At 31.9% G+C, this 16257-nt stretch overlaps 3 protein-coding genes across 4 annotated transcripts; 2 read left to right on the top strand and 1 right to left on the bottom strand.

Moving 5' to 3' along the window:
* The first annotated feature begins 783 nt into the window (after positions 1 to 783).
* Positions 784 to 3144, top strand: LOC114177039 (protein MHF2 homolog). The gene is made up of 6 exons (XM_028062267.1): positions 784 to 992; positions 1091 to 1139; positions 1226 to 1266; positions 2512 to 2551; positions 2695 to 2748; positions 2852 to 3144. Exons 1-6 carry the CDS (start codon positions 969 to 971, stop codon positions 2953 to 2955), a joined length of 312 nt encoding a protein of 103 aa, XP_027918068.1. The 5' UTR covers positions 784 to 968; the 3' UTR covers positions 2956 to 3144.
* A 2306-nt stretch (positions 3145 to 5450) lies between these two features.
* On the top strand, positions 5451 to 8096 carry LOC114176020 (protein-L-isoaspartate O-methyltransferase 1-like). Of its 2 annotated transcripts, none has more exons than XM_028060915.1 (4): positions 5451 to 5634; positions 6247 to 6517; positions 6970 to 7134; positions 7649 to 8096. In XM_028060915.1, the coding sequence occupies exons 1-4, from the start codon at positions 5629 to 5631 to the stop codon at positions 7894 to 7896; spliced, it is 690 nt and encodes a 229-aa protein (XP_027916716.1). In that variant the 5' UTR covers positions 5451 to 5628; the 3' UTR covers positions 7897 to 8096. The 2 variants fall into 2 exon arrangements, with proteins under 2 accessions (XP_027916716.1, XP_027916715.1); XM_028060914.1 differs by having other exon boundaries at positions 7631 to 8043.
* Positions 8097 to 9607: 1511 nt separating this feature from the next.
* On the bottom strand, positions 9608 to 12375 carry LOC114179428 (28 kDa ribonucleoprotein, chloroplastic). Its single transcript, XM_028065771.1, has 4 exons — positions 11821 to 12375; positions 11634 to 11735; positions 10123 to 10413; positions 9608 to 10004 (listed from the first exon to the last, which is right to left on the bottom strand). Exons 1-4 carry the CDS (start codon positions 12277 to 12279, stop codon positions 9939 to 9941), a joined length of 918 nt encoding a protein of 305 aa, XP_027921572.1. The 5' UTR covers positions 12280 to 12375; the 3' UTR covers positions 9608 to 9938.
* Between the last annotated feature and the right edge of the window lie 3882 nt (positions 12376 to 16257).

Consider the following 16257-nt stretch of genomic DNA (forward strand, 5'->3'; position numbering starts at 1 on the left):
TATCATAAATTTTAAACCTTAATTAAGTAGGAGTGAGCAATCGGTAAATAAGATCACATTCAGATTCAACCGAATCAATTTAGCATAACTCAAATTTATTATTTTAAAATTCATATTCGATTATTTAGTTTATGGGATAAGTTGGATTCAAATTGTTCAAGTTGCGGGTTAAAATGGTCAAGTTTTTCGGATTATGAATTTATATTTAATTAAAAAATTTTGATAAAAAGAATTGTTTGACATAAATACCGAGAACTTTTAAGTAAAAGTTGGGATGTATAATTTTAATAATGATTATTATTGTGGATTATAATTTTATATAATTTATTATTGATTTTTAATAAAATGCTATCATATTAAAAATTAGAATTAAAATATATTTACAAATTTAAAAATATTAGTGAAAAGAAAAATTATACATTATTTTTACATGGTATAGTGTAAATTATTGATTTTTGTTGTTAGTGTAAATTATTGATTTTTTTCAAACGAAAAGATAATATTATTTTAATTAATGATTCACGTTAAAACACGTAAAAAAAAAAGAATGAAAATAAAATTAAACTTAATAAGATTTAAACCCGTATCTGATTGAAATTATTAATTTTATTTATTCAATATGATCTGGTGATCAAACCCAATCTCAATCTCACTACTGCATCTTCAAATTTGTTTTTAATATTTTGGATTGGGTGGGATATAGTATTTCTTTCTATTTTTTTTATAATTAAGCGCTGTTCTTTTATTTTCTCATACACATCTCTTATTTATTTTGTCTCTATTTCTCCGCGGCGGCAAATTATGCGAAATGAAAAGGAGATTCCCATCCAAACAAACATGTGGCGAAAATAAGCGCACAGTAGCTAGTTTTCTGACTCTTGTGTGAGGAAAATTTGTTGAACTTTCCTACTCTAATTTTATTTCCCTCCAAATCCAAAGGCGTGTTTGGTGAAGGCTGTGGCTGTGCGATGGAGGAAGTCAGCTTGGAGTGTGTACAGCCCTAAAACCCTTTCCTTCCCTCTCTCTTTACAACGCAATTAATGTATTCATTTTCTGTATATCTCACTTCCTCCTTCAAATTGGTTAACAGGATCTCATTCATTCCATTTTGAAGCGCTTTTGGACACTGCGAGCCCTTGGTCCCACACTTCTTCTCTCTTACCCTGCTTTCCTTCCCACTTTATCCCCAATCACTAACTTCTTTTTCTTCTCTTCCCATTTTCAGAGCGGGAAAATGTTGAAGCTAACGACGCTCCGGATTCCGAGGTTCTCTGCAATTTCCTCACATTTCATTTCTAATTTTTTTCTATTCCTCGTAATCCTTTTGTTTGTGTTTGTATCTTCACAATGATATAATTTCTGAATTTCCCTTCTTATGCTGTGTGACTTCCAAAATTTGGGATTGTTTTTGCGCTGTTGTTTCCAATAATTACTTCGCTAACCTACCCGATTGTTACGATTACAAAAAAGTAGATCTGCTCATATATTAGGATTCTGTTAAGTTTACTGCGTTGGATTTTACTTTTGATACTACGTTTCTATAGCTTTTTAGAAACCTTGCCAATCACATTTATGTCCGTATTATTACAGTAGTGTGAAGTGACGTGAGGTCATTTTTTTGTTAGTGGTTTAGGTTTGGTCTCTTCTATTGTACCTATTAACATATGGTACAGTCCCATCATTTATTTTTCGTTCACGAGTGATCCACTTATTGTCAATGCAAACTTACCATTAGTTTCTTTCCTTCTGTCTTATCTCGTGCTTTGTTCATTTGTGTTTTGTAAGTCTTGTTCGTGAGGTCTTTCAATTTCAACCGCTTTATTAGCTACATGGTGCCTATATATCATATTTCAGAGTCTGGTGATTTGGTGCATACGAATACGCTTGTCACAAAATCTTATTCAATCTTTACTTTTGGTCGCATCCTTCAAGAAAATTATATTTGAAACTCTGATCATATAACCCTGAATGACAATGAACCCAAAAGTTTAATATAACCCTGATCATATAACCCTGAATGCTCTCTGGCTAAGAAATTAAGGCCCTTTTCTTTTATCAGCAAGAAATTTTGGCAGTTGATAAGCGTTTGAAGTTAGTTGTGAAGCTATTTATGTATGCAAGGAAACTTTTTGTTGGATTTTGTAATAGATGAGAGATCTATCAGAAGCCTGAAATACAAGGAGAGTGCGTAATTTTTTTAACATATCACATTGTAAAATACAACCTTCCCCAAATTTTTGGTAAGGGAATTGGCCCTGGTTGTTTCCCTTCCAATTTCTTGTATTCACTGTTTAGGTTTTGCTACATTTGTTTTGAGTTTAAGATGTCTATATATCTATTTGAACAAATACCTTGTTTTTCATAGTATATTTTGTAATTTAGCTGACTGGGTGCCATCAACAGCAATAACATCCTAACCTAAGTAGAATCTACATTCTCTAATATTTTAGTTATTCTCTTGAACTACATGATATCCCCTGCTTCACTGTTGCATTCGGTTTACTGCTACAGGTAGGAGTTGGAACATCCAAGAAGAATCGCACAACTTCTGGTATTTATTCCATGTCTCCATTTTTCATTCTATTGATGGATTTATTCTCTGGGGGTGTTCTGTGATCAGGTCACGCCATGGTTCTGTTTTTGCAAATTGAACATTTGCTTGTTTTACTCATTCCTTCATCGTTTCTGATCCAGCAAATGGCAATGCTCTGAAGCTTACCTGTGAACTTCTCCGGCTTTTTATCACAGGTTTATTCATGTTATAAGAGAAACGCGTTGTGCCTGCTTGGTCTTGACTATAAGTTTGCTCATAATCTTTTTAACTTTGACATAAACCTTTCTCTTGATGCAGAGGCTGTTCAACGTGCTGCTGCTGTTGCAGAAGCGGAGGGTGCTAATCAGATAGAACCAACTCATCTTGAGATTATTCTTCCTCAGTTACTATTAGATTTCTAATGCATTTAAATTACTTATATGTAACTTCTACTTCCCCGCATCGTCAATTTAGTAGAAAGGACATTTAGATTTGTTGGTTCGAAGATATGTCATATACAACTAATTCTTTCCAGGGACATTGAAAGGGATGAAAACTGTCTATTGAAGTTGTTCCTTCACTAATTTTATCTTAACTATTTTGAAGTTGAAGTCTACATTTTCATTTAGTTCATGTAAGAAGTGTAATTTCTTTTTGCTATACAGAAGAAAAAAGAGTAAAAACATTAATGAAAAATGATTAAAATAGCAAACAAGACAATAAAATTTTTAAAAATCAATTGGGAGAAAAGCTTTAGTCCAAGATATAAAGTTAGCTTTAGTTCTCAGGGTGTATCAGTGATTCAAGGATATGTATTTCCTCTTACAAAAAAAAAAATTGTTCGTTATTAACAAGCGTAAGAATCAACCATTAGAGAACCCTATACAGAGATCCACTACTAGTGAACTGCAGACAACTAAAAATTAAGACTAAAAGAATTGTAATTTTATTATTCTAATTGATTTTAAATTACCCTGGTAATTTGAGACATGACTCTTTTGCATAACTAAATTGCATTTTTACAAAGACATCTCTATTGCAAGAAATATAAATTTAAGACTTGAATCTTATAAAATTTTTCTTTTGAAATGTGACATAAAATTTAAGACTTAAAATATATATCTTGTAAATATTTTTTTTTGTCAATTACCAAATAAATCATTAAATTAAGTAGAGTGCCAGTCATGTAAAATTCTTCTATTTAAGTAAAAAAAATTTACTTAAATAATAAAAAAGCAACTGTTAATAAAATAAGAGGATACAAAAATTACATCTCAACTATTTTATAATAGTCTTAAAAGAGTGGTCGAAACACAATAAAAACAAAATATTTTCGAGTGATGTCCAATGACAATAAAACCTAAAATTAAATATTATAATTAATTCATAGTGCTTCAGAAGTGTTGCCTATTTCAAAAGAAGATGCAGAGATTTCTTGCTTTTTATTTCCTTCCCCCGTTTAATTCCAATGGGTCCTCATTTTACTTGAAGTTTGAGATTTCTCCTTCCTACATAAAAATAAACCAAAGAGTAGTATTATGAATTAGAGAAAGAAATAATGTAAATCGCTAAAAACAAATACATAAGTGCACTATGAATGGATAAAAAGTAAAAAATTATGACTAAATTGAGATGTATGAAAACCGAGAGCAACCAACACGGTTCATCATCGGCAGTTTCTTCCTGCAAATCCATAATTTTCTTACTGCACTTTCCTAATTTTTTTTGTCCATTTTATCCTTCTAGGTTAGCTAAAAATGATTTTCAAAATTATGTAACGGAAAACCATTTTTTCTCTCAAAAAATAATTCCAAATTATATAATTCAAAAGCTCAAAAGTAAATTATGTAATCTAAAAGCCAAGTGACTAATGTATTATATAATTCAAAAGTCAAATAACTTCTGAATTATATAATTTCAAAGTTAATTTTTTGAAAAAAAAAATTTAATTGCATAATTAAATTTTCTTTTTAAATTTTAAATTATATAATCCAAAAATCAAAATATAACTTGCATATTATACAATCCAAAAAACATAAAATGTTAAAAGAATATACAGAGGTCTAGGATGAAAGGAAAAAAAATATGAAGACGGAAGAAAAAATTCCTTCATCATCAAACAAGAGAAGTTAAACCCAACTTATGAAAATTAGGTTGCTTCTTTTTACACCTCCTTTCTTTCTTCCCGCAACCTATAATACTTGCAAACACCGACTTAATCCTCATTAGAATCATAATAAAGAAACAAAAATCCTTCTCCACCTCTTCTTTCTTTAATACATTTGGAATTATATAATTCGAAATATATTTTCAAATCTGAAAACATTGAACAGAAGTAAAGGGTTACTTAGAGAAACTCAAGCAAGACCATAGATGAGATGGTGTTTGAATTCTATGGGGTCTTTAAATGTGAAGGCAGACACCAATGGCTTTTCAATTTCTCTCTCCCTTCGCTTTATAAGGTTTGTGCATCCGGGACACAGAAAGAATAAGAGGAACCATTGGAGAAGAAGAGAATATTACAAAACACTTAATCTAAAATATATCTTTTTAAATGTATATGGATTGTCCAATCTAAAACATATTTAAAAGAAATATTTACAATTCAAAATACATTTCTAAATTCAAAAATATTTTTTAAATTGTATAATAGAAATATATTTTTTAAAATATATTCCGAGAAATTATTTCTAAATTTAAAAATACTTTCAGAATATTTAATATGAAATACATTAAAAAACAAAGAGATGTAAAGATATTTTTATCTTTTTATTATAATTTTAATGAAAAATAATTTGGGATTTATAAATGTTAAGTGGTGCAGGAAGAAATAAAAAGGAGGTGCTGCAGAAAGCAGCCCGAAAAATAAATTAAAAAAAGCCCACGTGCCCTTGGTGAAGAGGAATCGAACTGAACAACGACACGGAACTGCAGCACTACAACTGAACAAGACACCGAAAAATACCGACGTTGTTTAAACGCAAAGCAATAATCTAACCTTGTTCCATTTACTGCAGCAGTGTCGCTCTGTAACAGTAAATCCTTACTGATCCCTGAACCCTAATTTCGCTCCGGGGAACGCTATTTTCTATACGATGGAGGTAACCCCTTTCTCTTTCTTCCTCGTTTATCACTGCGATCGATCGTCGAACATAGTTCTTCTTCGACGGAAACAATTCCCTACCTCTTCTCTCATTTACATCGAATCCTTGTATTGTTCTCAACTTTTATTAAAACTTAGCTACTGAATTCATAACTTATGAATTTGTTCCATCGTTCAACTGCATTACTAGAGGAGCGGCTCCTTGAGTGGTGTGTAAACTTATTCTGTTTGAATTTTGTACATGCTCATGAATGGAATTTTATGGTAATTCTCGTGTAGAGTTTAACATCGTCTTCCGTATCTATAACTTACAGTGGCTATTGCGCTTCCTTTTAGTGTTGTTGATCAATGTTATGCATGCCCAATTACATTGTATTTGTATGAACTGTTTCTTTCATTTAGGGGCCGATGATGATTCTAGGTCCCTTCTGCTTTTATACCGTAAATTTGGCTTTTGATTCTCTCTGATTGCTCACCCCAGGGGTGCAGTTCAGATAAAAGGAATAACGGGACGCTACATGCTTGTGTTTCATTAGTTTATCATCTTATTTTCTGTAATATTTAAAACTAGAAGTAATCTAAAGTAAACATATTTTTCAAAAAAATACAGCAATACTGGTCTGGAAGTGCCCTCAACGAGAACAAAGGAATGGTAGATAATTTGCAGCGTTATGGAATTATTACTTCCAGAAAGGTGGGTGAAGTAATGGAAACCATTGATAGAGCTTTGTTTGTGCCTGGTGGACTTCAACCTTATGTTGACAGTCCTATGCCGATTGGCTACAATGCTACTATATCTGCACCACATATGCATGCAACGTGCCTTCAGTTGCTGGAGAAGAATTTGCAGCCTGGGATGCGTGCTCTGGACGTTGGCTCTGGTATAGTCTATGAACTATTTTCTTGATGATTATATTTTTTTCTAATTTATTAAAGAGAAATGAAAAAAAAATCTTATTATGAATAAATTTTTTCCACTACTATTCGTGTGGTGGATTTGTTGTTTACAAGTCATGGATAGACTACATAAAATGTTGATGGCGGCTGTACTGGCAAAGGTGTGCAGAAAATAGTGTATGCTTTATTTCCTTCTCTTAATGAGGTTATAGAAGGTAGATGTGGAGATTTTATATGTAAAGTCCTTGATTCTTCTTATTGATAACACCATTACTCTGAGATTTGCATAATCCCAATTCAATGTGAAAATGTTGTTCGTTCCTTATGTGCAATACAGAATTAAATGTTCTACATAACAGGAACGAACTTCTAGTGCCTTCGTTCTCTTTATTCTCTGCATTTGATGCAAACTATTCATACTTTGGACCCTTTGCAGGAACGGGATACCTCACTGGATGCTTTGCCTTGATGGTAGGACCTCAAGGCCGTGCTGTTGGCGTGGAACATATTCCTGAATTGGTTTCTTTTTCAATTGAGAATATTAAAAAAAGTGCTGCAGCTCTACCACTGAAAGATGGTTCCCTTTCTGTGCATTGTTGTGGTACGGTTTCTATGATTTCCTTTGATATAAAACTTTGAAACTCTTTTCCACAACAAAAATACAACTTTACTTGATGTAATCGACTATGACAATTTAATCTAGTTCATTTGTTAGATATGGCTGTCGAAGGCTTAAAGTGAGGTAAAGGATTGAATGTCTTTAACGAGTCGTTCAGTTAAACAGAAATCCATAACCTCATGACTGGATTTGACATTTGTTTGAAGTGATTGAAGTGATTGAATAAACTCAAGTAACCTGATTGTCAGTATTTGGGATTTGTTTAATGTGATTGAGTAAACTTCATCTGAAGGTAGAGTTTATTCATAAGCATTCATGTTATGACACTCCTAGATATTGTGGATTCTGAATGTCCATATTCACTCTCTTCAACTCTTTCCTCTGTTCTTCGGTGTTAACTGCATGGTTATTGATGCTTTTGAGCAGTTAAATAGTTTGCTATGTCAAATTGGCGGATCAATTATTTAAAATATTTTAGTGATTGTTGTGTTGACAGATGGGAGGCAAGGTTGGCCTGATTTTGCTCCTTATGAAGCCATTCATGTGGGAGCAGCGGCACCAGAAATTCCTCAACCACTTATTGATCAGTTGAAGCCGGGTGGTAGAATGGTTATTCCTGTTGGAAACATATTTCAAGATTTAAAGGTCGTGGATAAGAACTCTGATGGTTCTATCAGTATCCGGACTGAGACTTCTGTTCGGTATGTGCCTCTCACTAGCAGAGAAGCTCAGTTGCGTGGTTAGTGAAATGGATGTCTGTACCACGTGCTGTAAGAATTTGTATAGTTGAAGCTGCTGTTCTTTTCTTGCCCTAAAACAAATGATTCATGTTGATCCTTCAGAACAGTAGTAATAATAATTACACTAAACATGCTCATTCTTTGTCTGAAATCGAATCTATTTTCTGGCTTTGAATAATATATAAAACAATAATTTCTATGTAAGTAGTTGAGTCGAAAACTTGAACAATTGTCTTGTATTATGCACTTTCTGAGTAAAAGATTTCGAACAATTGACAGTATACAAAGTTTTTATAATGTCTTCCAATAAAAAAACTGTTATATATGGTAAGTTTGTTGTATCTTAAAAGTTATTACCACAATATTTCTGATTGCCTGACGTACAATTTAAACTTTAACTTACTGTGTTCATGTACTAGCATAGGTTAAAATCATATTTATTATTCATATTCACACATTTTCTGCCACATCGGTTGAGTTTGAATGATAACTTATCACTTGAGTAAATATATGGAACATGTTTAATGTTTATTAGTAGAAGGGTTTAAGATGCTTTTTGTGATTGTTAAAATTGGTAGGGATGTGGATGTATTGTAATGACACATCTCGTGTTATTCTTTACGCATTGATAATAATCAGTTGGCTTATAAAAAATCTAGACTTAATTATGAAGTAAGATATTGATCAGTCGCAAATTGTAGATATTACTAATGAATCTAATTATTGAAGTTATCAATTATTAATAGTTGATGTTAGTCTTAATCAATTTGATAATTAAATTTAGTGTTGTCATGGATCTATTTTAACAATTTTCTTCATAAATACTTCAAGAAAAGAAAAGAGTGTTTCTTCCTATATTGTCCAAAAACTAGAAATAAAAATTTAGAACAATAAAAATGAACTTTTACAAATTATTTTATACATGAACTAATTCTAATTTATGAAAAAATAATTTTAATTTGTGAAAAAACTAATTTTATTTTTCTTCTTCATGTTTTTCTTGTACAGAAGTTGTAAATAAGTTTGTTCTAAATTTCGAAACTTAAAACTTCTTTAATTGAAGGTTTAAAATGAATAAGGTAGAACTGATATTTGTGAGCTTATTGGCTAGAGAAACCATTTTAAAGGCTATAGTTTTGAGTTTCTTTTGTTTCTTTTAGAAAATTATGCACTTAGCAATGTTGTCAGATATCAGAATACTTTTGGCACCGGAGGCTCTATTAGTCAACCATACTTATCTTGTAATTTCAAAGATTAAATCATCATACCAGTGTAAATTCTTAGTGACTTCCGTTGATAAATCATGCACGTGTCCAGAATTTTTGTGCCAAGTTTGTACTCACGATCCTCCTTCATGAAAGCTAACACTGTAGGCCCCGGTACAGAATTTCATGATTTTTCTTACTTTCAGAAGTGGTGCTTAGAAATTAGACTAACCTTACGTAGTATTGACAAATAGATTTAAACACGTATTTAATCACTTCTAGTGTTGATTACTGTTACTAAATATCCATTCAAGACAAATAACTATGCACAAGTTCGAAAGGAGAGTCTTTTACACTATACACCATTGGTTAGTTATTATGCTGCAATGGAAGAAGAACCAGGTCCTTCAAATGAGAATTCCCTATGAAAGGGAAGTGAGAAGCCGATTTATCTGTGCTTGTAGTTTCTTTTACTCTATAGAAGGTGACATAACAGATGATACTCAACCATTTGAATAAGGAATCCAACAGTTGACATGACAGATGATCACGCCTTAAGCTTCTATTTACCAGAAGATTTAAAGGATCACTATATTTTCGAGCATCAATAGCAAACAAAATGGTTGAGAAAAAGAAAATGAGGAGGTTTTCCACCAAAATCCCTAGAGTTTGAATTGTAACTTTTAATCAATTTTCATCTAGACATCAAATTAATAACATTAAGATATGCAAATTCAATCTGAAACCAGCTGCCAAAGACGGTAAAAATTGACACTGTATACTAAACCATTGAAAGGGAACTCAATCAGTCGGACATGGAAGATTACTCTCATGTTACCACTCAATAGGAGCTGCGTCTAGGCCTTTCCTCTGCAACATTCACTCTGATTGGTCTCCCATCCAATTCCTGCAATAATTAATATCAGAACCACCATATCAGAAGTTTACTCCCAACAAAGAAACACACAAGCAGTCCTTGTAATGCTACCACCAATGATCAAGTAATAAAGTACTTGTGTTTTTACCTGACCATCAAGAGCAGCAATTGCATCATTCACATCAGCCTCACTGGCCATTGTGACAAAGCCAAAACCACGTGATCGACCAGTCTCCCTGTCAGAGACCACCCTAGCCTCCTCAACCTTACCATGTTCACTAAAAACTTGCTCTAGCCGTGCATTGTCAACAGTCCATGGCAAGTTCCCAACGTAGATTCTTGTAGCAGAACTAAAGGTTCGTGGTGGCCGTGATGAGCGGTCAGGCTGTGCTCCTTTTGGAGCAGCCTTATTAACGGTCAACACTCTTCCATTTAGTTCCTGTCACAGAAAAGATGGATAAGATCCAAAACAACTCAAGAAACCACAATAAAAGTAGATAGATAAGAAAATCAATAGGCATATGCTTATTCCAGCACCAAAAGACACATTTCAACATTTCAACATGGAAGAACCGCTTAATTGAAAGGCAGAAAAGTGTCCATACTCATACAAAATTTAATGAGAACAAAATTAAAATACTATTTTGAAGCAATAAGACAATAATATTTCAAATACTATTTCAAAAAACACAAGCATGGAGCTCCCAGTTTTACTATGTACGCAGACACTGAAGCAATAAGATATTCAGATGAAATAGGGTAAAATCTATTTATTACAGGTTTAGGTCTAAACATTTGTACCAATTCCTCGCCACAATTTAAATCTAGAAGACATTTATTACAATGAGAGCAAAGCATCATTGGAACAAGGCCAAACCTCATGGTGTCACAGGTTAACTATTTTGAAGACAATAAAAGAGAAGCAATGATACTAATAATACTTTCTACTTCTTGTCTACACAAGTTAATCACCACAGTTTCTCTCATCACCCCAAATTTTATTTCATTTGGGGGAAATAAAGGGGGAAGGAGGGAGATAGTAATGTACAACTATCATACAATTCAGGATATATGAGTAGCCAACCCTGGACACATTTGTTTACAATTTTACACTGGGATCTTAACATTGAGAATCAGAATAGTATCAACATGTCACATTTGAATGGAGTGGACTGATACTAGCCTCCTGTGCTCCATTGTTTGGATTGTTTAAAACTAGATGGAATGAAGTATAACACGTTGACACACACACATCCCATCCCATTCTATCCAATACCACTCTTTCTTCTTCTTCAATTGATTTTTGGTGAACCTAGATTATTTTCGGGCCAAGAGTCAGAAACTAATTACTAAAAGCACCGGGACTAGCATCTCTCAAAAGGTGTTTTTTTCATAGACATGGACCAAGAAATCAAACTTCTGACTACATAATTGGGCGTGACAATCTGGGAATATACCTACCACACAATGTTGATGCCCAATCTTTTTACTTTTCCATCACAAAATTACCCAAACAATAGAATACTTTGTTAAATTCCATAATTCTACACATCCACCATTAAACATCCAAATCCTAACACAGTTTTCCACTTGAACATTGGACCACAATTACAACCCTTCTAACTCAAAAACAAAATATAAAGCAACACAACAACTTACGTAACCACTGAACTTCTGGACAGCCTTCTCAACCTCTTCAAGCGTACTCATGGTGACAAATCCAAAGCCACGACTCCGGTCAGTGACCCTATTATAAATAACCTGAAACCACCGACACCCACATTGAAATCAAAAATTTGAAACTTCAAATTGAAGAAAACACCAACACAACCAAAGACTCACTCACCTCAGCAACCTCAACGGTGCCAGCCTCCTTAAAAAGCAAAGCCAATTGCTCGCTATCAACATCATAAGGCAAGTTCCCAACAAAGATCTTAACTTCCTCGGGTGGTTGAGCGAAACCCCCTCCGGTCACTTCCTCCACGCCGTCATCGCCACCTTCTTCAGTTCCCCACGCGGCGTCGACTTCGTTCTCCCATACGGCGTTCCCTTCCTCTTCTTGGGCCCAATCGGATGTCTGGGCGACGAATGTGAGGAGAGAGGGGAAGCGGGTGGTGTTGGTGGTGAGGGGAAAGAACGAAGAATTGGAGGATGGAAAGTGGAGGTTGAGGCGCTTGGAGGGAAGTGAAAGAGAAAGGGTTTTGTTATTGACGCGGAAGAGAGAAGGGAGAGAGAGAATGCAGGATTCCGCCATTGTGAGAGAGTTGAAGGAAGGCGTGGTTGTGAGAGAGAAAGGCATAGACATGGATAGAGTTTATGACATCACAGAAGAACCGAAGCGCCACACCGAGATTGAGGAGAACAGAGGATAAGGGGTATAATTGAACATGAGAAGTGGAGGGTTTTGGTTGCTCCTAGGAAGTAGAACAAAAAATAGCCCAATTTCTTTTTTTTTCTTTTTTTTTTTGTCTATCGGAGAAAGCTTACTTCGAATAACTTTTTTTAAGTAAATATTAAAATTGGTCCTTAAATATTATTGTCCAGGTTAATGAGTTTGTCAATAAATAATAAAAATTTCATGTGAATGAATCTTGGTGTTGAGTATTCCAAGTAAACATTAGTCTTTTAATTAACTAGGTATTATTGATTTACTCATAGAATGAGTTCATTTTTGTAGTATTTAAAATACAAATGATTCGTAGTATTTTGTCATGCTTTGTTGTGAATACCGATATATATAAAAACACAAATGTTACAAATCTTAACATTTTTAACACTCTTAACTCCTTCACTAAATTACTTATTTCAACCAAAAGTGTGTTACTTCATAAACCATTTATAGTAACAACAATATTTTTCTTAATCATTATCTTAATTATCTTAGTAATTATAATTAAGAATATAACTCATCAATAACAGCAGTAATTATAGTTATAATTTAGTTATTAGTTTATTAACAGTGTATTTTAAAATAGAGTTAAAATAACTCATAAGTACTCCAATATTTAAAAACTAAACGTTTAATACAGTTTTTAAAAAAAAATTAACACATATTCTCTAACTCATTTTATATTATTTCATTAATAGATAGTTTCAGCTTCATTACTAGTATGTCATTATTTCGTATATACACAATATACGATTATCGCAAGAATAAGAGAAACAAAAGATACAAAATACAAATGTGAGCTAAATATCACCAGAATAATATATAATTGAAAGATATTAAAAATTTTCATAAATATTAAAATAAAGTCAGTTAACTAAAGTCCAAGTATCAAACTACAGAGAAATTTCTAAATTCTAGACTCTACCTCCGGAAAACCAGTATATTGAATGGACTCATGTGACTCTGCACCTCTCATACTCACCCTCTTTTCTTCCTTCTATGCAACAATGTGAAATATCATATATCTTATTCAATCCTAACAGGGTTAACTTCACTAGTTTCTTAAGTATGATTCTCTTGCATATCATATTGTTTGCTATGTGAAGCCTCCTTCCACTCAGTGTCGGATCTTGACCAAGAGTTTTGGAGGGGTCAGAGTAATATAATTCTTTGATAATTTGATTGAATTATTAATATAACACTTTAATGACTTTTCTATGAAATAATTAGATCGTTAGATTGGATCATTAGTATAATATTTTAAATGCTTTAAAAGATGTGAAGAAATATAATTTATCTTGTTTTCATTTTCAAGCAAGTATAGCTTTCCCTTTATCACTTTTACAAATGAATATATTATTTTATTTGTCATCGATATATATTTTTTTTTAAATATATTAAAAAATAATTTATCATAATCTAATAAAAGATTGAGAGACATAATTATTAGAAGAAAAATATATTATAATCAAGTAACAATTAAAATTGGTTATAAAAAAACACATAATACATTATTTTTTTCTTCTATAATCATACAAAATGAGTATACAAAAGGCTCATGAGATAAAAAATAAAAAATAATGTTAATAACTATTAAACTAATACTTCATCATCAAGTGAGACAAGAAAGAGTTACATTTTTTTTTCTTCGAGAAATAAAGAAAACAAATGAGAGCAAAAATAATAAGTATGTGTCTAACTTCACTTTTTCTTAAAAAAAAACATATGAGAATGAGAGATGAGTACAATTTTGTAAAAAAATTAAAAAGGCAATAGTAGAAGAAAATAAAAAAATATCTTAATAAATGTTTGATTTAATTACTCTTTTGGTTACCGTTTCCAAAAATGTGAAGTTGGTTCTCAAATTCTTTTAGTCCTAATTTTTTAGTCGTAATTTGATATTTTTAGATGAAAACAGCGATCAAAAGAGTAATTAAGCCTGAATATTTTTATTTTTTATTATATTTGACTTTATGTTTTATTTTTTATTAACATTAAATGTTGTATTTTATAAAAGAAATAAAAAGATACAATTTAATTTCCATCAATTTTTAAAATATACTATCTATAATTTTAAAAATTTAAAACTTTTAAAATTTCAAAATATATATATATATATATATATATATATATATAATTTTGAAAAAAATAAAAAATAATTGGATGGGCCATGGCCCTTCCCCTCTCTAATGATGTTCCATAGTCCCACATCACAAGTTTCATTCAATACTAGTAGCATTTTCCCTCGAAAATAACTAATGTGACAATCATAGCACAATAAAATTTCCCAATCAATCTTGATATAGCTAAATTTTGTAATATAACTCTACAATAGATACTCTACCTATAATATAGTTGATGTGAAAGGAACCAATATAAAAATCATATGTAATATTGATTCTAGCCATAACTAATGTAGTATCTCTCACCGGGAGGGCATACTACATCGATTATATATAGAACCGATGTTACATGTGCAATGATGGATCTTTGACCATTAATATTGGAGGAGTCAAAATAATATACTTAAATTTTATATATTTTCTCATTATCACTTAAAAAAAGTTTTGCATGTATACCTTCCAGAACTTTTACTAGGTATGAGCTATGTACACTAGAGTGGGTTGCCCTATTTTTGGATGAAAAATCAAGAAACTATAGTACTTTTTGTATGGAGAAAGTGTTTTATGTTTTCATTACCTATTTTCACCAACACAACAAAAATATTATTTTACTTTCACTTTAATTATTGTTAGAGTATTTATATGTACATGAAATGGTGAAAATAATATCATGGCTTCACTGTTTGTCACACAAATCTCTGAAAAAGAAATCAAAGGACATTTTTTAAGTAAAAGAACCTTGCAGAGTTTAATTTTGTATTTATATATAGAACTATGTGTTTCACCAAGTGATAGTAACATGGTTTGAAGGGAGTTTGAAAATGGTGAAATTTTGAAACATGTTCTTGACCCTAGAGATGCTAATTGGTTGCACATTTTGTATCAGGTTGGCAATCTTTTCCTTCCTTGAATGTAATTATTTTTTTCGTTATAAATTAATAGTTATATTTTAATCCAATAGTTATGTTTTAATCTAAGACTATATGTGGTGTTTGTAGTTGTATTTTTTTGATATATTAAGAAGTGATTCCATTTTTTAAACCTTGTTATATCTCATAACAAGGATTAAATATGTTTTTGTCCCTCAAGTTTCAGTGAATTTTGGAATTAGTCCCTCTTCGAAACTTTATACCAATTTAGTCCTTCATCTTTAGAAATGCATGGATTTAGTCCTTCTTACGAAATTTTATTAAGTTTATTTGACATTTTAAACGCATTTTATGATAACATTTGAGTTGATATTGAAGCAAAAATGTGTCAAACCGTGTAAATAAGTCAAATACTATCATGAAATGTGTTTGAAACGTCAGATAAACTTAACAAAATTTGGTTAAAAGGACTAAATTCACACATTGTTAAAGATGAAGGATTAAATTGGTCAAAAGTTTTGATAAGGGACTAATTCCAAATTTCGTTGAAACTTGAGGGACCAAAAATATATTTAACCCCTCATAACAATAATGGAATGCAAATTAATGGAATACTACTTGTTGGTGTGAAACTGTTGGATCCCATGCGGCGCCATGCTTTAAACGAAAGGCTTGACAATTAGGAATTTATGCACTTACCTCTACCATCTCATAAAAACTCAAAAGTGATAATGATAAAATATTGAACAAAACCTAATAGTGTAATTTAAAAAGGTTAAAAAATTTTGAGGGACCAAGGCCCTCCTAGAGATCAACCAAGGTTCGCCACTATACATATGATATAGGTGAGTCTATAACATTTGTTACTTAGAAAATTGATATAATATATTCTCCTGATGAGG

Source organism: Vigna unguiculata, chromosome 3, assembly GCF_004118075.2.
Source record: "Vigna unguiculata cultivar IT97K-499-35 chromosome 3, ASM411807v1, whole genome shotgun sequence".
In the NCBI taxonomy this organism is placed as follows: Eukaryota; Viridiplantae; Streptophyta; class Magnoliopsida; order Fabales; family Fabaceae; genus Vigna; species Vigna unguiculata.

What these genes read in the sequence shown, in the direction of transcription:
- LOC114177039 (XM_028062267.1), top strand. Translation starts at nt 969, where the DNA reads ATGGAGGAAGTCAGCTTGGAGTGT. An exon ending in AGGAAGTCAGCTTGGAGTGT is followed by an intron (nt 993 to 1,090) that starts GTACAGCCCTAA and finishes ATTGGTTAACAG; the next exon opens with GATCTCATTCATTCCATTTT. An exon ending in ACGACGCTCCGGATTCCGAG is followed by an intron (nt 1,267 to 2,511) that starts GTTCTCTGCAAT and finishes TTACTGCTACAG; the next exon opens with GTAGGAGTTGGAACATCCAA.
- LOC114176020 (XM_028060914.1), top strand. An exon ending in TGCTCTGGACGTTGGCTCTG is followed by an intron (nt 6,518 to 6,969) that starts GTATAGTCTATG and finishes GACCCTTTGCAG; the next exon opens with GAACGGGATACCTCACTGGA. An exon ending in CCTTTCTGTGCATTGTTGTG is followed by an intron (nt 7,135 to 7,630) that starts GTACGGTTTCTA and finishes AAAATATTTTAG; the next exon opens with TGATTGTTGTGTTGACAGAT.
- LOC114179428 (XM_028065771.1), bottom strand. Translation starts at nt 12,279, where the DNA reads ATGTCTATGCCTTTCTCTCTCACAACCACGCCTTCCTTCAACTCTCTC. An exon ending in GCACCGTTGAGGTTGCTGAG is followed by an intron (nt 11,736 to 11,820) that starts GTGAGTGAGTCT and finishes CGGTGGTTTCAG; the next exon opens with GTTATTTATAATAGGGTCAC. An exon ending in TCCAGAAGTTCAGTGGTTAC is followed by an intron (nt 10,414 to 11,633) that starts GTAAGTTGTTGT and finishes TTTCTGTGACAG; the next exon opens with GAACTAAATGGAAGAGTGTT.